Consider the following 25003-nt stretch of genomic DNA (forward strand, 5'->3'; position numbering starts at 1 on the left):
ATTTTAAAATAGTATTGGGAAGGAGAAGGGACTGTTTTCTTTTAGACTTCTTTTCTTCCTTCTGTCATTGATATTTACTTTTTTTGGCTGCACCTTTCCTTGCAGGAATTCTCCATCCCCCAGCTCGGTAGCCAGCAGTGACTCAGGAAACACAGACGAAATTCAGGATGATTTGGACAGAGAGACGGATGTGGAGCCCATGGTCAGCTGATAGGAAGTGGGAGCATTCCAGTGAAGGGGAAGATGGAGAGAAAAGATTCCAAACCAATTGCTGGGGGAAAGGTGAAAGACTTGAGAGCCCCTGCAGAGGTACTCTGAGGACTCGTTCCTACACGCATCCCCTCCCACCCAAGGATTGGTGCTGTACATTTCTATTGTTCTACAAACCATAAATGCAGAGTCCTGTAGGAAAACATGGTGTTTTAATTGTGCCTTTGCCCCAAGCTGAGCCACTTTGAGCTCCAGTGGAATATTAATAGCAGGTGTTTTTATAAAATATATTATTAAAAAAAAAAACCCAACCAAAGCTGGTGGCAGCAGAGGATGGTGCTGCAGAGGCTCTGGGTACTTCAATAAGCTGCTGGTTTTATTGAGCTGCTGCACTGATTGGCAAGAGCAACACTGGCAAAAAGAGCAGCAAAACCAAGACAATTGTGGTGCAATTACCAATGTCTGGCACAAAAAAAAAAAACAAAACAAACAAAAAACCAAAAAAGAATTGCCTCCAAATTGAACTGCAAATGTTTAAAAATAACAGTGGGTTTGGAGACAGCTCGTAGGGTGAAGCAGTTCTACAAAATTCAGAGGGTTTTCTTCATCCCTCCTTCTGGGATGAGGGAGCCTTTGGGATGTGTCCAAGGTTTCTGCTGGACTCCAGGACCTGGAGGAGCAGGACTCAGCTCGGTGGCAAAGCAGGGGGGCACAGGAGGGGTCACTGGTGGGGGGACTATCACTGAGTAACTACTATGCAAAAACAAAAAAAAAAGCTCGCCTTATTTATATGGAATGTTTGGTCCCTGCTGGGCTACAGTTATCCCTTGGGAAAAGGAAAGCTAAACCCACATTTGCACACTTAGATGTCTGTAGAGCTTCTTTTGAGGTGGAATGTCTTATCACAATGCCTTTGTTTCCAGTGCTTGGATTAGGAGGGGAATCAGCCCTTCAGGTCCATAGTGGTTTGTTTGTGTCTTTTTTCAGCGTTTTTATTTTTAGTGTTTGCAGATTTTCCTTTGCAGACAGAGAGGTAACTCCATTTTATGCTGCTTCCATGATGTGTAGAGCAGGGTAGGTGAAGCATCAGGATAAACTGACATAGTTGTAGGCTGGAGACAGGACTTTGGGAGAGCTCCAGACCACGGTTCTTCAGGAAAGCTGAACACTGGGAAATGCTGTAATCCTTTCTAGGGCATAGTAAACTGAATCCCAGAGTGCTGCTGCCCTAAAACTGGGGAGGAACAGCCACGTGCTTTCTCTGTGAGAAAGTGGCAAGACCTTGGCTTTGCCCATCTTTCTGTATTTTCACCCAGGAGAAGCAGCAGCAAAGTCGGATCACGTGGTGGTGGCTGAGGAAACCCCAGCACCACTGAGCTCTTCACGGTTAGAATGGGAACTGTAGCACCTCAGCCAGGTAAAAACAGGGTATAAACCTCAGCCAATAACTTTCTGTTTGTTTTCAGACCAAGCTTGAAAGCATAGTTGATACTGCCCAAAGCCAGCTGTGGGGTTAAGCAGTGGTTGGAAGTCAGAGTAAATACCAAATGTGTTTGTTTTGCCTGCCAGGAAGCTTGGGAAATGCTGTGCAGGAGCAGTGCTAGGGCTGGAGAGGGAAAATCCCCATTTCAGCAACCTCTCAGTGCTGTGGAAAGGCAAAGTGGCCAATCCTGTGAGCTTCCTGAGTGCTGCTCCCAAGCCTCTGGAGCTGCACTGCAAACAGCCAGTGCAGATCCACGCTGCTCATTCCATAGTGAGCCTGGAAAATGGCTCATTCCTGCATGGACACTCCTCAGTCTGGCATGGCCAAGGAGAGGGGCAGGACCTGGGGGGCTCCTGCTGGAGCTGTGGGCACAGGAATGTTTCCCCTCCCATGTTGGTGCCTGGCTGGCAGCTTCATCTGGGTCAAACGAGCTCCCTGCCTTTTCCAGGCCGGGAAGGAGGGTCTGGAATGATCCATCAGGATCCACAGTGTGGAGGGCACGAGCCACAGCTGATGGCTTCTGTCCAAGCCCGTGGATCCAAGGATGTCCCTGTGGTGTCCTCAATGATGGCAATGCTCAGTGCAGAGTAGGTGACAGCTCCTTGGATCCTGGAGTGAGGGGCTTTCCAAAGCCTGGTCTGTCCTGTAAATGTAGATAACTTTTCTGGGAAAGAAACCTCATTCCAAAGTGCTCATTCCTGTCATTTCTTGGGTGGCCAAAGTGGTAAATGAGATGTTCACTAGGGCTGCAAGCTGGGGGGTGGGTGGGGAATTTGGGATATTTTGTGGAGTGGGCTGGGACTGCATGTTTGAAATCTGCAATTTTAAGGGTTTTGAAGGGTTTTGAACTTCAGCTGCTCCTGAGGAGCCTCTCCTGAGGCTGAGGAAGCGTCTGCCAAGGCTGGATGTCTGTGATGCTCCAGTGGCCGGGGCAGGCATTGCTCAGCACAGTGAATCAGCTCCTGGAGCCTGTCCCTGGCTCCTCTCACCTGGGGAATGCTCCTGGAGCCCGTCCCTGGTTTCCCTCTGCCTGGGGAACTCCCCCGGAGCTTGTCCCTGGCTCCTCTCACCTGGGAATGCTCCTGGAGCCTGTCCCTGGCTCCTCTCACCTGGGGATGCTCCTGGCACCACAGACCCAGCAGCTGTTGGGCCTGTGCTGCCATTCCACTCTGGGTTTGTTATTTTTCCTTAAAACTGCCCATCCCGGTGGGTAAAAAGCTGAGTGTTCCCAAACCCAGGAGCTGTTGTGCTAAGAGCAGGGAAGTCCTGAGGTAGGAATTCAGGTGTAGGGTGAGGAGGAGCACCTGCAGTGATGCTGAGGGCAGGGAATTCCTGAGGCAGGAATTCAGGTGTAGCTGTGAGTGCTGAGGGCAGGGAATTCCTGAGGCAGGAATTCAGGTGTAGGATGGGGAGGAGCACACCTATATTGAGTGCTAAGGGCAGGGAATCAGGAATTCAGGTGTAGGATGGGGAGGAGCACCTGCAGCAGGGTGGGTGTCAGGGGTGTGGGGTATGGTACAGGGTGTAGAACTCACGTGCATGGTGGTGATGTGTAGGACAGTAGAGGTTCCCATGGGTGTCAGTGTCTTTCTTGTAACCACATGTAATCCATTTTTCAAGAAGAAAAGGTGTTTCCATACTCGGGGTTTATTTTCATTTAGGCTGGGCCAGCCTTTTGGGGCAGCTGGGGTTGGCCCTTGGGGTTTCCCTGGGAGGTCACTGGTTCCAAGTCCGGCCGTGCTGCTGCTCCTGCTCCGTGTGTGTGGCACCACTCCAGAAACCAGATCAAAGCTTGCCAGAGAAAAAAAAAAGGAATTTAATTGTAAAAATGCTGGAAATGATTTTGATGACCTCTTTCTTTTTTCCTTTGTAAAGCTGTAAATACTTTAGTTTTGTTTTCTATTCTTAATGCGGTGTCATATTGACACTTTTTTAGATTTACAATCAGAAAATCCTCCTCATTGTTTCTCATTTTTTAAAAGGGGATTTCAAGGAAGCAAATTTTTTTGCTTGTTAGCAGTGTAATAATAGATCAAATTCCTAAACTGGGTTTGTACAAAAAATGTTTTCAGTACACAAATAGCAGTTTGTGGATGCATGTTGTTCAAAAATGTCCAAAGAATAATGTGGTACAAACGTTTTAAAGAATAATGTGGTACAAACTTGTTTTTCAAAGACTTAGTGATGATCATCTTAGTTCACACAAGGAAAAAAGCAAAATTCTTTAAAAAAAAAAGTGTTTGGGGGGGGAATGTAATGAAACTCATCTAAGCTAAATGTGTAATCTATTTATAAAAACACAGTATATATTATATTTTTAAAGAGGTTTTTAAAGTGCAGACATATTTCTGTTGGCAGATGCAATTGTTCCCTTGTAAAGTCTCTTCTGCTCTCATGGGACCCCCAAATTCTCTGATGGTTCCAAGAGTCAATATGGAAAAAATTGGGACAGATTTGGCTGTGGAGCACTCACAGGTCGCTTCCTCCAGGGGAGGCTGCAGGTTCTGCAGCTTTTCTGCCTCTGCAGAATTGTTGCTGTGATTTTATTCCCTTCCCTGCGATTTCATTCCCTTCCCCTGGCTGGGAGGATGCTCCTGGGAAGGGTCAGGACCTCCTGAATCCCAGGAGCACAGCAGGACAGGGGTTAAACTCTGCCTCAGCCTGGAGGATAAATTAGATTGGTCTGTACCTGTAGAAATTGGGATTAACTCCACGAAACAAAACAACAGATGGGAATCATGCCTGAATATGCATCCAAAGCTGCTTCTAAAGTGAGATTATATTAATTTTCTTTTCCATGATCATTCCTGCCAGCAAAAACACGAGCTGGCTGCCGGGCCCGGGCTTGGCTGAGGAAAAGCTGTGAGTGCTCCCAGAGCTGCTCCTGGTGTTTCCCTTGGCTCTGGGAACACGGGAACGATGTTTGTGTTGGAAGAGCTGCACCACTGGGAGGTTTCACGTTGGAGTGCTTCATTTTAGAGCTGAATGTTTAAGGAATGATTTATCCTGGCTAATTTAAGACATCCCAGTGCTTCCACGAGGCAGGAATCCCCAGTGAGGATTTTCCACCTTTGGCTTCAGGACTTTTGGGGTTTTTTGTCCTTCTGCATGGATGCAGGGCTCAGCTCACACAGCTTTTGCAGCTCTTTGCCTTCGGTGTTGTCACCCAGACCTTGATTTTAAGCTTTGTTGTGGGATGTAACTTGTGTCCCTTTGAGTTTTAACCGAGAAACAAAATTACCGACACAAAATTACCGACAGGACAGCAGGGGGTGTCCTGGTGGGAATAACAGTGCAGAGGTGAGCTGGAAGCACTGCCTGCCAAATTCTCTGTGGGAATAATGGGATCCCAGCCCCTCTCCCTGCACAGGGAACACTCAGGCCTTGGCCAGGCCCTTGGCAGAGCAGTGAAGAAACACTCGACCCTTCCCTTCTGTTTTCATGTGTGTTCAGTGTCCTCGGACCCTTCTGCATTGCAGGAGCCTTTCAAAGCTTCTCTTTTGAAGAAGCAACAAATTGTGTTTAAATGTGGGTATTTGATTGCAGAAATCCCCATTCCCCCCTAATTTGAGGCACTCCAACAGTGAAGCACTTGAGAAGAGGGTGCTTGTGGGTCTGGCCAGCTCCCTTTTTTGGAGAATTATGATGTTCATGTTTAAAACAAGCTCTGGGGTGGCTTCAAAGCGGGGTCATCTCTGTGGCAGAGCAGCCCAGACCACGGTGCCACAAACCCAGTGGAGCTGCCCAGACTGCCACCCCCAAAACCCCAAATTTCTGTTTCATTGGAGAGGCTTTGAGGGCAGTTCAACCTCGGTCACTAAAACACACTCCTTTGTGTAACGTGGTTTCACCAAAATCTCACAGTCCAGTCCCTAAAACACCCTCCTGTGGTTAAAGTAAATGTAGCGACCTTCTGCCAAAAATGATTATTTATTATTTATGGTGTTGGAGTGGAGGGTATTGATGCCTCTTCCCTCCTGCTGTGTCACTTCTTGTCAGTTCCTCTTTAGGTCATGTAAGCGTTTCTTTTATCCCCACAAGGAACTACTGATGGTGTGGGAACGCCCCTGGTTACCGTCCCCGTGTAAATATTGTGCTTTATATTCTGTATATTAGCTAATTTTAATGAAAATGACTGGACTGACGATGCTGTTGGAGCCCCGGTGGGGAAAGGCCGGAGGATGACCCAGCTCCCGGGCTCTGGAGCCGGGATGGGGCTGGAATTCCGTGCTGGGAACCCACAGCAGCTGCAATGGGACACCACCAGTGGATTTGGGACTAGGAAATGCTTCGAGAATCCAATCCACGGCAGGAGGAGCCCTGAGAACTCCCTCAGCCGGAGCCAGAACCACCCGAGCTCAGCGGATTTGCTCCATTTTCCTTTTTTTAGTGCCAAAACCAACCCCACCACTCCCTCCCAGTTGTGCTGGCGGCTCTCTGTGTGCTGCTGGGGTGTCCTGCGGGTGTCCAGCCCTGTCCATCCCTCCCCGTCCCTCCGTCCTGCCCGGGCCGGGGCTCAGCCCGCGCTGCCGGACCCCAGGGGTGGGAGCTGTTCCATCAAACAGGTCCCAGTCGGTCTCCGGTGATGAGGAAAAACACAAAAAATTATCAAATAAATACCAAACTCCTGGTCGAACGGTTCTGCGTGTTAATTCTTGGCGTGGGAAACTCCTCTAAAGCAAAAGGGTTTGGGGTCCGAGGAGGGAGGGACCATCCTCATTTCCCAAAATCTGCCCAGCCCAGGTGATTTGGGGTCCTAAAATACCCCGAAGTCCCCAGGAAATTAGGGTCCTCCAGCTGCTGCTCGTGAAACACGACTGTCCTTGGAAATTAAAATAGCTCAGCCTTCTCCCGGCCCTGTGCCCCAGCCAGGCCCCACCTGTGGGTTAAAATCACCCGGGGTTGGTAATTCTCAGTTCCCAAAGGGGCTTTCGGTTGCTTTTCCCTTTCTCCCTGCCCAGCTCCTCTCCCGCCGAGCCCCTCTCGCAGCCCCAGCCGTTCCGTCTCTCCGGGCCGGTTTTGTTGTTGTTTTTCCTGAATTTCCCTTTTTAAAATGATTTTTGGCTCCTTCCCGCGCCCCGCCCCCTCCCACGTGCCGCGCGCGCCACCGCCCCCCGCTCCGGGCGCAACCATCCCCATGCGGGGGGGGACGCGCGGCTGGGGACACCCCACGGGCACCCCGCAGGCGGGGGGGACACGGCCCGCACACTCACCCACAGCGAGCCGTGGGCGCGGGGCCTCTCCTCCAGACCGCCGCCCCTGAGGTTTTATTAATTTAGTAATTTAGTAATTTAGTAATTAATGTGTCTCCCCCCGCCCGTTCTCCCCCTTCCCCGGCGCGGTGGGTGGTGGCGGCCGCGGGCCGGGAGCGCGGTGGGGCCGGGATGTGGCGGCGGCTGCGGGTGCTGAGGGACTGCGGGTGAGTGTGGGAACCTTCCCTTCCCTTCCCTTCCCTTCCCTTCCCTTCCCTTCCCTTCCCTTCCCTTCCCTTCCCTTCCCTTCCCTTCCCTTCCCTTCCCTTCCCTTCCCTTCCCTTCCCACCCCACCGGGTGCGGGCTCGGGGTCCGCCCGATCCGCGCTGCCATCCCCGCTGCCAACCTCAGGCACTGCCAGCCCCTCAGTTCCCCTTGTTTTCCCCTCTTTCTGCCTTTTTCTGCACTTGTTTCCCTCCTTTTTCCCTTTGTTTTTCCCTTCCCCCCCCCCCTCCGTTTTTAAACCCGTTTTGCGCAGTTTACCCTTTATTTTCCCTTTTACCTTTGTTTTAACCTTTTTCTACTGCTTCCTCCTGGTTTTCCTCCTTTACCCCCTTGTCTTCTCCTTGGTTTCTCTTTTTTCTCCCCCATTCCCCCCTCGTTTTCCCCTCCTCCCTCTCCCATTTCCCCGTTTTTTCGGGCGTTATCGCTGAGCTGTGACACTGACGGGCTGGGCAGCTGCCAAGGTCCGGCAGTCCCGGGCCAGTTCAGGGGTGCCCGCCCGGCTTTTGCCCCCTGGACTTTGCCAGGAGCCGCCGGAGCGTTGCGATCCCGGAGCAGCCCCGATCGATCCGGTGCTCACCCTGTTCCTCATCCATTAAAAATGCTTTTCCCAGCGCTTTTTGCCGAGCCAGGAGAAGGGATGGTGGGCTGGGGGCGAGCCCCGGGGTCGGCTCCCGGCTCTGGCATCCCCATGCAGCGGGAGGGATGGAGAGGGACTGAGGTGACCCTGGAATTGAGGTGTTCCCGGGACTGAACAGACCCTGGAATTGAGGTGTCCCCGGGATTGAGGGTGTCCCCGGGATAGAGGTGACCCCGGGACTGAGGTGTCCCCGGAATTGAGGTTGACCCCGAGACTAAAGTGTCCCTGCCATGCAGGGGAAGGAGGGAAGGGACAATTCCAGCGGTTCCTGTCCTGGGAAGGGACAATTCCAGCGGTTTCTGTCCTGCTCCTGTCGCAGGCGGAGATGGCAGCACCGCCCCGCCATCCAGGTGACCAACGAGCCCATCCTGGAGTACAAGCCGGGGAGCCCCGAGCGAGCAGCGCTCCAGAAGGTACCAGTGCCGGGATTTTGCGATTCTTTAGGGCTGGAAGAGCCCCGGGCTCTCCCTGGTGTGACAGCCCCATCCTGCCCAGCTCCTGCTCCTTCCCCATGGGGACAGCCGTGCCTCCTGTGGCACCCCATGCCCGTAGCCTGTTCCCAGTTCCCTCTGCCCGTGGAGGGAGGGAGGGAGGGCAGCTGGAGGAGGTGGGAGCTGCTCCCACCCTGCTCTTCTCTTCCAGGCCCTCGCTGACCTGAAGGGCAAGACCGAGGAGATCCCGTGTGTGATCGGCGGGGAGGAGGTGTGGACACCCACGGTGAGGTACCAGCTCTCGGTGAGTCAGGGGAATTCTCATTAAATGGGGGTGAGCAGAGCAGGGGGGCCCTGCAGGAGGATCCTGGGACTGGTTCCTACAGAGCCTTTTCTTCTCTTCCCAGCCCTTTAACCATGCACACAAGGTGGCCAAGTACTGCTACGCCAGCAAGGTGAGTGCCCCCTCTGTCCCCCCTCTTCCTGGTTGTTCTAGGGGGAAGCAGCAGCACTTGGCCTGGGTTTAGCAAGTGAAATGCATTTTGTGAGCAGGGAGGCTCCAAGAGCCTTTCCAAGCCCCAGGGATCCTGGAACAAACCCACACCAGGAGCTGCAGATTCGGGGTTGTGATGGCACCGGTGGTTTGTGCCTGGGGTGGGTGACCCCTCGCTTTTCCCTGTGGCCTGGTGGTGGAGAGGAACCTGGAGAGGTTCCTCCTTGCTGCCTTTCCCCTTTTGCCTCCACAGGAGCTCATTAACAAAGCCATTAACGCTGCCTTGGCAGCGAGGAAGGAATGGGACCTGAAACCTGTGCAGGACAGGGCACAGATTTTCCTGAAGGCAGCTGACATGCTGAGTGGCCCACGGCGAGCTGAAGTGCTGGCCAAGACCATGATCGGGCAGGTAGGAGTGCAGGAGAAGCTGGGCTGAGCAGGAGGGGACTGGAGGAGCTGGGGGAGCAGGGCAGGAAGGCTGCCAGGGTGGTTTTTGGCAGTGGGGATGGCTGGAGGTGCTCTGTGAGGGGAGATCCTCACTCCTTGGTGCTCCTGGCGGCAGGAGCAGCACGAGGCTGTGCAGGAGCCCCCATCTTTGGGAATTGAGCTTGGGAGGGGCATCTTCCCTACAGCACTGCAGCATTGCTGCACTCCTCCTTCCCTTCACTCTCCCTGCAGGGTAAAACTGTGATCCAGGCCGAGATCGACGCCGCTGCCGAGCTCATCGACTTCTTCCGCTTCAACGCCAAGTACGCGCTGGAGCTGGAGCAGAGCCAGCCCCTGAGCGTGGACATCAGCACCAACTCCATGGTGTACCGGGGGCTGGAGGTGAGCTCAGCCCCTGCGCCCACGCTGGGGTCACGCTGGGGCACAGCGTGTCCCAGTGTCCCCTCTCCCTGTCTCTCCACAGGGGTTCGTGGCTGCCGTGTCCCCATTCAACTTCACAGCCATTGGAGGCAACCTGGCGGGGGCTCCAGCACTGATGGTGAGTCTGGGGGGACAGGAAAGGGGGACAGAGCAGAGGAACAGGGGGATGGGACAAGGGGACAGGACAGGGGCACAGGGCAGGGCAGGGGAGCAGGGGGAACAGGACAGGGGGATGGGACAGGACAGGGGGACAAGGCAGTCCAGGGAAAGGTTGGGAGGGGGATCTCAGCCCTCAGGTTTAGCTGAGCTGGGCTGGGCAAGGAGGGAGCTGAGCCTCCCTGGGACAGCTCCACAGACACACCTGGGGAGTGCTGGACCTCTTGACCCAATCACCAATTAGATTTTAATTAAAACATCCTAATGTCTGCATTTCCAGTGTGATGGGGGAAGTGTTGGAAAAGCACAGGCTGCCCAAACCTACCCTTCTGGGGTTTTTGTTCTGAAGCAAAGTGTCTTTTCCTTCCCAGGCTGGGTTTGGGATCTGGGACTAAACACAGCAGGGTTTGATTACCTGCCCGGGCTCCCGGTGCTGTCGGGACATGAAAGTGTAACCAGTTTGTAGCTGCTCAAATTCCTTTGGGATGACACTTCTTGGGTGCAGTGGGTGTGTTAGGACCAAAGAAGGCAAGGGCAGGTCGTGCCTTTGCCATTTAACACCGAGCTGGTAGACAGGAGAGCCCAGAAAGTGTGAAAAAAATATCCCCAAAAAATCGAAGTATTGGTAAAAAGAGTTTCTTTACATACCCACTTGTGTCCCAGCCCATGGAGCACTGGAGCACAGGATCCACCTGCTATTATTACAATAATAACCTGGTGAATTTGGGCCAGGAATAATTAATTTATTGTTGCACTGGGAAGGAAAACAAAACAACAAATTTTCTGTGGCTCTTTGCTAATTAGGCTCAGATTTCCTGCTGGCCCCAAAGAGGCTGGAGGAGCTTTTAATTTGGGAACATCACATTGAAAGCCATATTTGAGTGAAGCTGTCACTTGTGTAGGGCAGGAGTGGGGGGGACAAGGAGAGGGTGAAGCCACCATGGAGAGAAGTCCCTTCCTCCCCTCCCAGGATCTGAGGGAGACCCTTGGCTTTGGGGAATCTGCATCCCAGAGCAGGTGAGCCCTGCTGGGACAGGACAAACCCGTGCTGGCAGCTCTGAGTGACAATGTGGGACATCCTGTGGCTCACCCAGCTCCTCCTGCCCGGTGTGACAATGAATTCCCACTGGAATGCTGGGGGTGGTGGAATGCCCTGGCTGGCCCTGGACTGGGAGCAGAAGGCAGCAGGACATGAGCCTTGAGAAGCTCAGCAGCAGGGGGCACCTGGAATTAAAGTCAGGAGAAAATGCTTCTTAGTAGGGGACATTAATTAGGGCCCCGGTGTTTCTGTCACCACAGGGGATCAGAAACGGGAGAGGTGCATGCAGAAATCCTGGGAACAGGATTTCCTTGGGATCAGAGCACTCCAGGCTCTGATCCTGAGGAATCAGAGATTATTCTGATTTGGGAATGCTGTGTCCAGCCTGGCCTGGATTTCCCTGCAGGTTCTGCTGGGTGTGGTTTATTTCTCTCAGTGTTTGCAGTGGAAGGCTCCTGTGCCCAGGGTGAGCTTTTCCTGCACAGCAAATCCCTGGAAAGCAGGAGACAGGAGTCCAAAGCTCCCCCAGCAGCCTTTGTGACAGGGACACTGGGCAGTCACTGGGGGTCACTGCCTCGGGGCCAGGGGGGTGGGGTGTCACCAGTGGAGCTCTCCAGCCCCTTGTGCCTGGTTAATCCAGGCAGGATTTGGTTTCACTGCCCTGCTGGACCCTGCGCAGAGCTGGTGGCAGCTCTGGTGACATCAGGAGCACGTTCCTGTGTCCTGGACAGGAGCCAGGGCCGTGTTCCCAGCTGCTCCTGGGGAAGGCAGAGCTCACCCCTGGAAGGGAGGGAGTGCAAGGCTGGCACAGCCACCTGGTGAGAGAAAAGAGGGGAATTTGTGCCCTCAGCTGAGCAGGGCACGCCCAGCCCTGGCCCAGCAGTGCTGGGGTGAAGGTGGTGCTGCCGTTTCCCAACCTGGAAATGAAATTTGAGATTGTTTTAGTAAGGATGTGATACAAGAGCAGATCTTTATTTGAAGGCCTTCAGGGGCAGTTATGGAAAGATGTCCACAAAAACTCACCTCCCCAGTGAGTACATTTTTATAGGGTTAGTACATTTTTGTAGGTTTTAGGAAATTAGCATAATTGATAAAAAGCACCAATCAGGAGGACAAGTGGTGATGCAATTCCCCCCAGGTCAGGCTCCTGTTCTGGAGCCCCTCCTCAGCACTGGCCATGAAATGAATCTCAGAGCTGTCCTCAGCCTTGGTGCCCAGGAAGAACCAAGGTAGCACAGGGGTCTTGTACCCTCCAGGAGGTAAAAAGAGGATTATGAATCCTCCTAACAGAGGGGGGGGTTTATCTTTTTATCTTTTTTTTAATCTTTATCTCTTAACAGAAGTGTCAAGTATTTATGTTAGATGCCATCTGCTTCTTTCCTCCAAAATCTCTAGAACACTGGGATTCAGAGCAATATTAGATAAACACTATGATTTTAGCTTCTATTAAATAATTTTATTTTGTTTATGGAGCTTTAGAATAGTCACAGATGAATGACACAGATAACTGCTATAACTAAAATTATAAAGATAACAAGAGAAATTTACACTGAAATTTCATTCAGCTTATAGCAACATCAAACAGCATCAGAACACTCATCAAAATAGAATTTCTATCCTAAATATGCCAAGTAAATATACCAAGTGTCTGCTAAGACAAAAGAAAGTAAACAGAGTTGGCCTGACAAGTCAGAAAAACAAAAGATCAGATTTTACCACCAAAACCCAGTAACCAAGAAGTGTGATTTTATGGTAAAGGAGATGCTGTTAACTAATTTCAATTTTATTAAGTTCAGCAAACCAGCTGATCCAAATTAAATTGGTAATATTAAAAAAAAAAAAAAAAAAAGAGAGATACTTGCCAGGTATCTCCAGGGGATTGGAACTCTGGAATTTTTGTCTTTCTGCTTAGGGAAAGATATTGGGAAAGCTAGTCACTAATCCAATAGGCTATAAATACATGTGTAAATATGTAATGGTGTGAAAGCATAACCAATGAGAGACTCAAAGTCAGAAATACAATTTAATAGGAAAAAAGAGAAAAATAAAATACATGCAATAGTAAAAAAGAAAAGAATATAACCTGACACCCCCCTAGTTAGGGTGGTGGGAGCAGTCCAGGTGAAGGGATCTTGCTGCATCTTTCCTGTAGAAAGGTCTGGTAGCTCTTGTCCTCTGGGATCCAGTGGGAAAAGGCTGCTCTGCTGTTCCAAATCTCACCTTTGATCTGGGTGGGAAATGCTTGGCTCCTGCCCTGGCTGGAGCATCTCCCAATGGGATGATGGAATTTGATCAGCCCTGCCCTGGGACTGCATGGCCATGAACAGGAGAGATCTCCTGGAGGGAGGATGGGCTGTGGGGAAGATAAAGAACACTGCAACAGCTGGGTGAACAGCTGGAACATGAACAGAGGATATCTCCCACGGAGATCAGGATCACTGCCCCAGCTGGGTTAACAGCTGGGATAGAATACACACTGCTGGGCACATCTTTACATGGTAACCTAGGACAGAAGAGTCCAGGGTATTGGGAAAAGGAGTCACTGATCCAATGGACTGCAGAGCTATGTCTGAAAAGCACAGGGAGCACAGAAAACAAAACAAGGCTGTCAATCCCCACCCGGTGCCGCCGCTCTGGGACACTTTTCCAGGGAATTCTGACATTCCTGACGAGATGTTCTCCTCCCCCAGGGGAACGTGGTGCTGTGGAAGCCCAGTGACACGGCCCTGCTCTCCAGCTACGCTGTCTACAAGATCCTGCTGGAGGCTGGGCTGCCCCCAAACGTGGTGCAGTTCGTGCCCTCGGACGGCCCCGAGTTTGGGGACACTGTGACCAGCTCCGAGCACTTCTGTGGCCTCAACTTCACGGGCAGTGTGCCGTAGGTTGGGGACGGGTAGGGAGGGGCTGGGGGCTGCTTGGTGCCCCTTGGAGTGCCAGGCTGGCATTGGGAAGGGCTGCAGCAGCTGGCAGAGCGTGGCTGCAGGGTTATGTCAAAATAAGGGGGTTAAAAGTGGTGACAGGAAGTGTCCGAGCTGAGTTTTAGCTCTGGGGATGAACTCGGGGCACAGGAACAGCCAGAGGGGCAGTGACACTTCCTGAGGTGCTCTGAGGCTGCTCTGGGTGGGTTTGTGCCCCGGGTGGGTTTGGTGCCCAGATGAGTTTGTTCCCCAAATGGATTCGTACCCAGGTTGGTTTGTACCCCAGATTGGTTTTAATACCCCAGGTGGGTTTGTTCCCCAAATGGGTTTGCTCCCCAAATGGGTTTGTATCCCGGGTGGGTTTGCTCCCCTGGGCTCTCATGGGCTGTCAGAGGTGCTGAGGGGTCCCTGCAGGGGCTGTCAGACCCTGGGACCCCTCCCCAGGGCGAGGCCACGCTCGGGTGAGCACCGGGCTGGGCCGGGGGAGCTCAGAGCTCCGTGTTTGTGGCTGAGCCTCCCGCTGCGAGGCCATTTCCATTTTTATTGTTTTCCAGCCGAGGGGTTTGTCACAGTAAGGCCTGAAGGGAAGGGGGGAAAGGGGAGGAACAGAAACTTCTGGATGCTCATTCCGTGCTCTTCCCTGCAACAGTTTATTTGTAAAGCCATGGAGCTGCTGTGTGGAGACTTAGTTTGATACCTGTGCTCTCAGTCCCACTTCCTTGTGCAGGGCATCCCTTTTTTGGGGGGGTTCCCATCAGGGGATCCCTTTTTGGGGGGGATTTCTCATCAGGGCATCCTTTTTTTTGGAGGGTTTCCCATCAAGGCATCCCTTTATTTGAGAGTTTCCTGTCAGGGCATCCCTTTTTCTGGGGGGAGTTTCCTATCAAGGCGTCCCTTTTTGGGGGGGAGGGTTCCCATCAGGGAATTGCTTTTTTTAGGGGGATTTTGCATCAAGGCATCTCTTTTATCAGGAGGTTTCCTATCAAAGAATCCCTTTTTTTTTGGGGGGGGGGTCGTCCCATCAGGGGATCCCTTTTTGGGGGGGATTTCTCATCAGGGCATCCTTTTTTTTTGGAGGCTTTCCCACCAAGGCATCCCTTTATTTGTATACCTGTGCTCTCAGTCCCACTTCCCTGTGCAGGGCATCCCTTTTTGGGGGGGATTTCCCATCAGGGCATCCCATTTCTGTGACCATCAGGTCACCTCCCCCCGTGTGCAGAGCCAGGGGTGCCCTGCCCAGCTCCTCTCTCCTTTGCAGCACTTTCAAGCGTCTCTGGAAGCAGGTGTCAGAAAACCTGGATCGCTACCGCAACTTCCCACGCCTGGCTGGAGGTACCGGCCCCTCCTCCCACCTTTCTGGGGGTGCAGGGGTGAGGGGGGGGGCAGGATTCCCATCCCAGGAAATCTCTGGATAAATCACTGGATATTCAGAGTTATGGGATGGGGCGTTAAAGTGGGAGGTGGTGGTTGGACCCCAAAGTTTGGAAATTGAGGTTGGTCCCTTTTTTTCCGTGAGTTTTATCTCCTTGCTCCAGGGTTGTGCCCCCGGGGGTCACGGCTCTCCCTGTGCTGATGCCTTTTGGGGCTGCCTGAAAACAGAGCCCAGACAAAGCTGGGGGAATAAAAAGCTCTTGGATTTATTGAAGGGCCTTCAGGTACATTTAGGGCAGATGAAGCCCCCCAGGAGCTACACCCAAAAATGGACCACGGGTCACAGGTTCTCATACTTTTATAAGTTTGGTCCATTTGCATATTGGGGGTTAATCCTCCAATTACAGCTTCAGGTAATGAAGTCATTTACCCCAAATTTGCTCCCCCCAGCTCCCTTTTGTTTCCATTTCTCGGGGCCTGAGGCAGTGAGGTGTCCTTGATTCCCAGCCCAGAGAGGAATTGTTGTGTGTGACCAAAACGGGAGAGCAGCAGCTGACGCTGTGTGTGGAGTTTAGAGTTATATTCTCTGTATATTTTAGATATATAGAATATATGATGTATAATATATAATACTTTATATAAAATATTTTCTATATATTATATAGAAAATGTCTACTATTATATATAATAGTAGATATAATTTAATATATAATATATAATATGTAATATAATTTATATATTATATACATATTATAATATATATTATATATTATCTATATTATGTATAATATATTTATATATTATAGATATAAAATGGAATATATTAATATAATGATATATATTATGTAGAGTGTATATAAAATATATATAATAGTATATATTATTTTTATATTACATATATAATATGTAATATAGAATATAGAATAATATAATATATATTGTTATGTATATATTATATAATATGTATTCTTATGTATTATATGTATATTATCTACTTTGTAATATATAAAACAGATAATATAATATTTGAATATAATATATAATATTATATATTGTATTAATTATAATAATATATAATATAAAATATATACTATTATGTATTAGATTTTATATAAAATATACATAATATATATAATTATATCCATATTTTATATTATATATCTATAATATATAATATATAATATGTAATATATAATATATAATAACATATATTATTATGTATTATATGTATATTATCTATTTTATATATAATATATAAAATATATTATATAATAATTATATTTTCTATATAATATATATGATAATACTATATTACATTTATATATTTTATATAATGTATATTATTACAATTATATTATAAATAGTATATAATTATATATACTATATTATACATAATATAGTATATATATTTATATATTATAGTGTATATATATTATATAGCACATATTATATATTATATATTATAATTATACAATATTAATTATAGCATATTATATCTATATATCTACATATCGATATATCTCTATCTATTTATCTATAAAAATATATATATTTTATAAAGAACTTCAGCATTACAAACACACCAGAGCCCCAGAAGCTGCAGTGGCGAGGCAGCCGCGGGCAGAGCGCGGGGCGCGTTCCGTGCCCTGACGGCCGCTCCGTGTCCGTTTTCCCGCAGAGTGCGGAGGGAAGAATTTCCACGTGGTGCACAGCTCGGCCGACGTGGGCAGCGCGGTGCACGGCACGCTGCGCTCGGCCTTCGAGTTCGGCGGGCAGAAATGCTCCGCCTGCTCGCGGCTCTACGCGCCCGCCGCGCTCTGGCCGCACATCAAAGAGAAGCTGCTGCAGGAGCACGGCGAGATCAAAGTGGGAGATGTGAGCCGAGCTGCCGGGCTGCTGAAGGGCTCTGCGCCTCAGCGGGAGCCTGATGGGATTAGGGGCTGCGGGAGCTGCCTGCTAATTCCCATTGAACCCGGCTTTTCATCCCCCTCCGCTCCCGGCCCTGATGAGAAATTAACTTGTAGCCGAGTCCGCGGGGAGGGCTGGGCGGCTCCGCCGGGACACGGGGAAGAGTTTTTGGGGAGCTGAGGGGGCTCTGGGGTGCAGGCCGTGCTCTCATCCCCTCCTCTCTGCCTCTCCGCAGCCCACCCAGGACTTCGGGACGTTCTTCTCGGCCGTGATCGATGACAAGGTGAGCCCCGAGCTCCCCCGGGTGCGGGGACTGCTGCGAGGGGGGACAGGGATCAGCTGGAGCTGGGTGTGAGCTGAACCCTGTGTGCCCTGCTCCTGAAAAATGGGGAAATTCACTCAGAAATGGTCCTGGAGCCCAGGGGTTTGTGTGCATTTCCTGCTTCTGAAAAATGGGGAAATTCACTCAGAAATCATCCCGGACCTGAGGGGTTTGTGTGCATTCCCTGCTGAAAATGGGGAAATTCAATAAGATATCATCCTGGACTTGAGGGGTTTGTGTGCATTCCCTGCTCCTGAAAGTGGGGAAATTCACTCAGAAATCCTCCTGGAGCTGAGGGGTTTGTGTGCACTCCCTGCTTCTGAAAAGTGGGAAAATTCACTCAGAAATGGTTCTGGAGCTGAGGGGTTTGTGTGCATTCCCTGCTCCTGAAAGTGGGGAAATTCACTCAGAAATCTTCCTGGAGCTGAAGGGTTTGTGTGTAATCCCTGCTCCTGAAAAACGGGGAAATTCACTCAGAAATCCTCCTGGAGCTGAGGGGTTTGTGTGCATTCCCTGCTGCTGTTTCTCCTCCTGAGCTGGGAGGGCACCAACAGTGGTGTGTCCTGAGAGGAGTGACCCAGACCCCCTTTTTAACACTCAAACCTCCTCCTAGATCCCGAAACTCCCTTTTAAAACACTCAAACCTCCTTCCAGACCTCCAAACCCCCTTTTAAACCCCCAAACCACCCTTCAAATCCCCAAACCCACTCATTTCCTGACATCCCCGACCCAAACCTCCTTCCAGGCCCTGAGACTCCTTCCAGACCCCCAAAGCCACTCTCTTCCTGTCATCCCTGTTCCAATCCCCCTTTCAGACCCACAAACCTCCTTTTCAACCCCCAACTCCACTCTTTTCCTGTTATCCCTTCCCAAACTCCCTTCCAGACCCCCAAAGTCACTCATTCCTGTCACCCTCGACTCAAAACTCCTTTCAGACCCCCAAACTCCCAGATCCCCCAGGCCTCCTTCCAGACCCCCAAAGTCACTTTTCCTGTCACCCCCGACCCTAAGCTCCCTTCCAGACTCCCAAATCCCGTCCCAGACCCCTAAACACATTCTTTTCCTGTCCACCCTGACCCAAACTCCCTTCTAGACCCTCAAACCCCTATTCAGACCCCCAAAATTACTCTTTTCCTGTCACGTCTGACTCAAAACTCCTTTCAGACCCTCAAACCCCCTTCCAGATCCCCCAGGCCTCCTTCCAGACCCCCAAAGTCACTCTTTTCCTGTCACCCCCAACCCTAAGCTCCCTTCCAGACCCCCAAAGTCACTCTTTTCCTGCCATCCCTCACCCAATCCCCCATTCACATCCCTAAACCCACTCTTTTCCTGTCATCCCTAACTCAAACTCCCTTCCAGACCCCTAAACCCCTATTCAGACCCCCAAACCCACTCTTTTCCTGTCCCCTCTGACCCAAACCCCCATTCAGACCCCCGGGCTCTCTCATTCCCTGTCCCCCGTGTCCCCCAGGCCTTTGCCAGGATCAGGAAGTGGCTGGAGCACGCCCGGAGCTCTCCCAGCCTGACCATCCTGGCGGGCGGCGGCTGCGACGACAGCGTCGGGTACTTCGTGGAGCCCTGCATCGTGGAGAGCAGGGACCCCCGGGACCCCATCATGAGAGAGGTATGGGGGACCCCAAATCCTGCAGGGACCCCCGGGACCCCAAATCCTGCAGGGACCCCCGGGGCCCCATCATGAGAGAGGTATGGGGGACCCCAAATCCTGCAGGGACCCCCGGGACCCCATCATGAGAGAGGTATGGGGGACCCCAAATCCTGCAGGGACCCCCAGGATCCCAAATCCTTCAGGAACCCCATCAGGAGAGAGGTGGGGGACCCCAAATCCTGCACGGACCCCCCGGGACCCCAAATCCCTGCAGGGACCCCCTCCCAAATCCCTGCTCTGGGATGGGTTCCTGCATCAGGTTTGGGCCAATCTGGGAGATTTTGGGGCTGATCCTCACGGGATTTGTTATTTTTTGGGCTGATCCTCACAGTGTTCGTGAGTTTTTTGGGGCTGATCCTGATGACTTGTGACATTTTCTGGCCTCCCAGGAGATTTTTGAACCAATCCTGTTGGTTTGTGTTGTTCTTTGGGGCCAATCCTGACAGTTTGGTGTGGGTTTTGGGGGGCTGATCCTCATGGTTTGTGGTATTTTCTGAGCTCCAAGAGATTTTTGGGCTGATCCTGATGGGGTATGTTGGTTTTTTGGGGCCAATCCTGACGGTTTGTGGTATTTTTTGAGCTCCAGGAGATTTTCAGGTCGATCCTGATGGTGTGTATTGTTTTTTGGGGGCTGATCCTGATGATTTGTGACATTTTCTGGGCTCCAGGAGATTTTTGGGCCAATCCTGATGGTTTGTGCTGTTCTTTGGGCTCACAGATTTTTTTGGCCAATCCAAAAAATATGGTTTTTGTGTGTTGTTTTTTGAGCTGATCCTCATGGCTTGTGGTATTTTCTGAGCTCCGAGAGATTTTTGGGCTGATCCTGATGGGGTGTGTTGGTTTTCTGGGGCCAATCCTGACGGTTTGTGTTGGTTTTTGGGGTCAATCCTAACAGTTTTCGCTATTTTCTGGGCTCCAGGAGATTTTCAGGTCGATCCTGATGGGGTGTGGGTTTTTTTGGGGGCTGATCCTGACAGTTTTTGGTATTTTCCGTGCTCCCAGGAGATTTTCAAGATGATCTTCACGGGGTGTGGGATTTTTTGGGGCCGATCCTGATGGTGTGTGTTGTTGTTTGGGGCCGATCCTGACAGTTTTTGGTATTTTCCGTGCTCCCAGGAGATTTTCGGGCCGATCCTGACGGTTTTTGTGTACCCCGACGATCGCTACAAGGAGGTGCTGGAGCTCATCGACACCACCACCCCCTACGGCCTCACGGGGGCGATCTTCGCCCAGGACAAGTGAGTCCCAAAATTCCCTAAAATTCCCCTGAGAAGCAGCTGTGGGGATGCTTTTCCCATCTGGACTGAGCCACGGATCTTCCTTCTCTCCAGAGGAGGAAAGAGCATTTCCCACCAAGCTTGTGCTGCTTTTGGAAGGAAAGGGATGGTTTGGAAGGGGTTTCTTAGCCCAAAAAAAGCTTTTTTTTCCAGTGGAATGGTTGGAGCACACGGGGGGTGAACCCACTCAGCAGGAGGAGGGCAAAGAGTGGTGTAACCTTAGAGAGAATCACTCAAAATTATCCCAAAATCACCCAAAATTATCCCAGAATTTTGGGCTGGAGGGACCTTAAAGTCCACCCAGTGCCAGGACAGAACACCTCCCACTGCCCCAGGATGCTCCCAGCCCTGTCCAGCCTGGCCTGGGACATTTCCAGGGATCCAGGGGCAGCCACAGCTGCTCTGGACAATGAGGGGTAATGACCTTTGTTTTAGAACTACGAAAAATAAATAGAGAAAGAAACTGAAAAAAAAACCCCCAAGAGCAGGGAAAATGCAGGAGCTGTGTGTGTGAAACCCCTGGGGCCTGGAACTGAGCATGAGGGGACACAAACTCCTCAGGAGGGGACACAGAGTCCTCTGGGAGGACACAAACTCCTCTCCAGGGAACACGAACTCCTTTTTGCCCAGCTGTGGTGGCTCTGCAGCAGACACAGCCCCAGGCTGTGCTCAGGGCTGTCCTTGTCCTTGTCCTTGCCCAGGGCTGTGATTGAGGAGTCCCGGCGGCTGCTGCGTAACGCTGCCGGCAACTTCTACATCAACGACAAATCCACGGGGGCCGTGGTGGCCCAGCAGCCCTTCGGGGGCTCCCGCATCTCAGGTGACACCAGGGCTCCTGGCTGGGCCCTTCCCAGCTCCCTCTGTGTCCCTCCTGTCCCCTGTGTCCCTCCTGTCCCCTGTGTCTCTCCTGTGCTCCGTGTTCCTCCCATCCTCCTTGTCCTCCTGTCCCTCTGTGTCCCTCCTGTCCTCTGTGTCTCTCCATGTCCCTCCTGTCCTCATCCTTCCATGTCCCTCTCATTCCTCCATGTCCCTCCTGTCCCTCCATGTCCTTCCATGTCCCTGTCCCTCCATGTCCTTCCCATCCTCTATATCCCTCCTGTCCCTCCATATCCCTGCTGTCCTTCCATGTCCCTCCTTGTCCCCATCCCTGCGTGTCCCTCCTGTCCCTCCCATCCCTTGTGTCTCCTGTGTCCCTCCCATCCTCTGTGTCCTTCCCATCCCTTCATGTCCCTCCTGTGCTTGATATCTCTCAATGTCCCCATCCCTCTCTGCCCTTCCCATCCTCATGTCCCTCCTGTCCCCCTTGTCCTTCCATGTCCCTGTTGTGCTGTGACCCTCCTGTGCTCCGTGTCCCTTGTTCTCCATGTCCCTCCTGTCCTTCCGTGTCGCTGTGTGTCCCTGCCCCCGTCGGTGATGTCACCAGCCCTTTGTGCCACCCCCGACAGGCACCAATGACAAGCCCGGGGGTCCCCACTACATCCTGCGCTGGACGTCCCCTCAGGCCATCAAGGAGACGCACGTGCCCCTGCGGGACTGGCGCTACGCCTACATGCAGTGACCCTGGGGACACCAGCCCCGGGGACAGCTGCCACCCCCCACTGCACTGAAACTACTGATTCTAACCCACCCTGCTTAGGAGCTATTTAAAAAAAAAAAAAAAAAAAAAAAAAAACAAGGAGAAAAAAAAAAGTGTTATTAAATTGTAAAGCTCGGAGGGCCTCGCGGTTTCCTCGGTCACGTGGCACTTGGGGACACGATGGTGAATGTGGCAGTGGTTGGATTGAATGACCTTAAAGGTCTTTTCCAACCCCCGTGATTCTGTGTCAACATGCTTAATTAGGTCAGTCGTTAATTAAGGGGTGGCTGCAGAGGCACAGCTGGACCCCAACTCCCTTTTCCTCCCAGTTCTCCCATCCCCAGAGTGGTTCCCTCTCCATGGGGCTGAGCAGGAATCAGAGCAGGACATGAGATCAGTGTCCCTGTCCCTTGTATGGAGGATGTCCCTCTCTGTGTCCCCACCACCCAAATCCCTGGCTGTGGGGACATCCACAATCCCCAGGTGTCCCTGCACCAGGGGAGCCAGGCTGGAGCCACCCCTGAGCTGGGATTTCTCCCCACTCTGAGCTGGGATTTCTCCCCACCCTGAGCTGGGATTTCTCCCCACTCTGAGCTGGGATTTCTCCCCACCTCTGAGCCCCTCACCCCCAACAAGGGCTGGGCAGGACAGGGTGGCAGGAACGTGGTGCCAGGAGAGTTCAGCTGCTTGGAAGTGAGCTCCAGTGCCTTATCCCAGCTCATCCCACCCCTCAAAGCCTCAGCCTGCCCGGGACCCCCCAGCTGAGCTGAGGGTGGGGCAGAGCAGCAGCAGCTCCCCCTTGGTGCCCTGGGGACAGGGCCAGGCTGGCTCTGGTGTTCCCACCTGGCTGCTTCCCCTGCTCCCATCCCTGCGTGTGCTCTGGGAGGACTGGCAGAGGTGTTGGGATGTTTGGGGAGCAGGAACCATCCTGCTGGAGCTGCCAGCCCTGCAGGAGCTCCAGGACCCCCCTCCCATCCCGGGGAGCTGCTGTCCCACCCAACCCCATCCCCAGGGCTCTGCCAGCTGCCAAGATCAGGCCTTAAAACAGGAGTTAAACCAGGCCTTAAACCAGCTTTAATTTGGAGGTAAATCTGCCTTAAACCAGGCCTTAAAACAGGTTTAATTTGGAGTTAAACCTGCCTTAAACCAGGCCTGCCCCTGGGGTCTCCCTCAGCCAGGGCTTGGTGGTGGGACCTGCAGTGCCAACAGGAAAGGAGATCTGGACCACGAGGCCCTGCCTCCTCCAGGCTCAGCTCTAATTCCCAAATGTGTTCGTTTCTAACCCCTAGGATTAATTACTGCTCAATTAACAGGGTTTGCAGGTGGCTGGAGGCCTGGCAGGGCTGCTGTGCTGAGCACTGGGGGTTGGGGTCAGTGGTGACTCTGACAGGGCAGGGAGTGGCTGCAATTCCTGTGGATCCTGGCTCAGCTAGAAAAATGTGCAATAAAATAATTTTCAAGCCTCTTTGCGTTGCTTTTATGAATTATTTCTCTGGGTTGCTGTCAGATAGAGTGAGAGTGAGTCGGCACTGGATGCCTTTAAATAAAATCAACCCAGCTTTGAATTTTCTGCTAAAACGATGTTCCCCTGCTTGGGGAGAGGAAGACAGGAGAAAATGCGGGGCCTTGTTCAAAATCACAGATGGTTTGGGTGGGAAGGGACCTTAAATACATCCAGGGACACCTTCCACTGTCCCAGGCTGCTCCAAGCCCCGTCCAGCCTGGCCTTGGGCACTGCCAGGGATCCAGGGGCAGCCACAGCTGCTCTGGGCACCCTGTGCCAGGGCCTGCCCACCCTCACAGCCAGGAATTCATTCCCAGTGTCCCATCCAGGCCTGTCCCCTTCCAGTTTAAACCATTCTCACTTGTCCTCATCGGCGTTACTCCAAAGCCCCTGGGTACTGCCTGCTGGGAGGGCAGGAGGGAGCCCCAAAACCCATCCTAAACCCACCCCAAACCCCGGCAGGGAGGAAAACCAGCCCCAAAGCCCCAGCAGGGAAAGAGAACCCCAAACCCCGGCAGGGAGGAGAGAGCCCCAAACCCACCCCAAACCCCCCCGAGGAGGGGAGAGCCCCTCCCTGACTGCCGGGATTGTCCCCAAACCATCACCCCAGTGTGACCACAGGGTTGTCCCCTCCAGCCCAGTCACCTCCCACCACCCAATTTGGGATAAGCCCCCTCCAGAGCTCCCCCAAACGCTGTCCCCGGCCCTCCCAGCCTGGCCAGGCTCATTTCAGTCTGGTCCAGGGCTCAGCCCCGGCCCCGAGCCCCCGGCCCAGCCCCTGCCCCCGGCTCAAACCTTTCATGCCTCAAGGCCGGAGTGTCAAGTGGATTTTTGAGCCTTAACTCAGAATTTCATGGCTTTTGTGGCTCCAAATCAGGCCCCTAATGCCATTTAAACGTTGGCTTTTGGAAGCTGATAAACGCCTGGGTAGGTGTGGGGAGAGGGGGGAGCTCCCTGCTCCAGCATCCCTGCTTGGATCTCCCTGGGATGGGGAAAAGGGGCCTGGGGAAGGCTCGGGGGGCTCGGGGTGACCCCACTAATGAGGGGCAGCAGGTCTGGGGTGCCCTGGTAGCGCTCCAACCCCATTCCCTGGCTCTCAGCATTCCCGGGGCCGGGAGCAGGACGGGAGGCTGGGCCAGGCTCCGGCTGGGAAGTGGCAGAATTTCCCTGGATAACCCCGGCTCCATCTGCTCCTGTCAGGGGATAATTGATCGATCCAATCCCGAGCCAGGGATGGAGCCCAAACCCTTCCCGGCCATCCCGGGAAAACGGGAACAGCCCCGGGCAGTGTGGAGAGGGGGGCAGGCACGGCAGAGACACCTGGGGGAAAGGAAATTGGAACCGAGCCAGGGAGAGCTTGGATCGGTGTGGGATGAGCTGGGATCGGTGTGGGATGAGCTGGGATCGGTGTGGGATGAGCTGGGATCGGTGTGGGATGAGCTGGGATCTGTGTGGGATGAGCTGGGATCGGTGTGGGGTGAACTGGGATCGGTGTGGGGTGAGCTGGGATAGGTGTGGGGTGAGCTGGGATCGGTGTGGGGTGAGCTGGGATAGGTGTGGGGTGAGCTGGGATCGGTGTGGGGTGAGCTGGGATCCACACGGGATGAGCTGGGATCCACATGGGGAGACATTCAGGGCTCCTTCTTTTCCCAGCCTGATTTCCCCCTA

The 25003-nt window shown here is 52.2% G+C and overlaps 2 protein-coding genes across 4 annotated transcripts in view; both read left to right on the plus strand.

Annotated features, from left to right (window-relative positions):
- Positions 1-6332, plus strand: part of IFFO2 (intermediate filament family orphan 2) — a 46460-nt gene extending 40128 nt beyond the window's left edge. For 2 of the 3 annotated variants that reach the window (XM_014881693.2, XM_088178969.1), the window contains one exon: positions 106-6332. In XM_014881693.2, coding sequence (XP_014737179.1) covers positions 106-211 — 106 coding nt within the window. In that variant the 3' untranslated portion in view covers positions 212-6332. The remainder of the gene's footprint in view (positions 1-105) is intronic. The other variant, XR_015808457.1, reaches the window with a different exon arrangement.
- A 626-nt stretch (positions 6333-6958) lies between these two features.
- ALDH4A1 (aldehyde dehydrogenase 4 family member A1) lies at positions 6959-23296 on the plus strand. The gene is made up of 15 exons (XM_088178970.1): positions 6959-7112; positions 8127-8220; positions 8450-8542; positions 8646-8693; positions 8985-9140; positions 9410-9559; positions 9642-9716; positions 13484-13671; positions 14970-15043; positions 16761-16957; positions 17226-17273; positions 18784-18936; positions 20095-20216; positions 20957-21075; positions 21701-23296. Exons 1-15 carry the CDS (start codon positions 7078-7080, stop codon positions 21811-21813), a joined length of 1665 nt encoding a protein of 554 aa, XP_088035096.1. The 5' UTR covers positions 6959-7077; the 3' UTR covers positions 21814-23296.
- The last annotated feature ends 1707 nt before the right edge of the window (positions 23297-25003 follow it).

The sequence above is a fragment of the Sturnus vulgaris genome, chromosome 25 (genome assembly GCF_052056855.1).
Source record: "Sturnus vulgaris isolate bStuVul1 chromosome 25, bStuVul1.hap1, whole genome shotgun sequence".
Lineage (NCBI taxonomy): Eukaryota > Metazoa > Chordata > Aves > Passeriformes > Sturnidae > Sturnus > Sturnus vulgaris.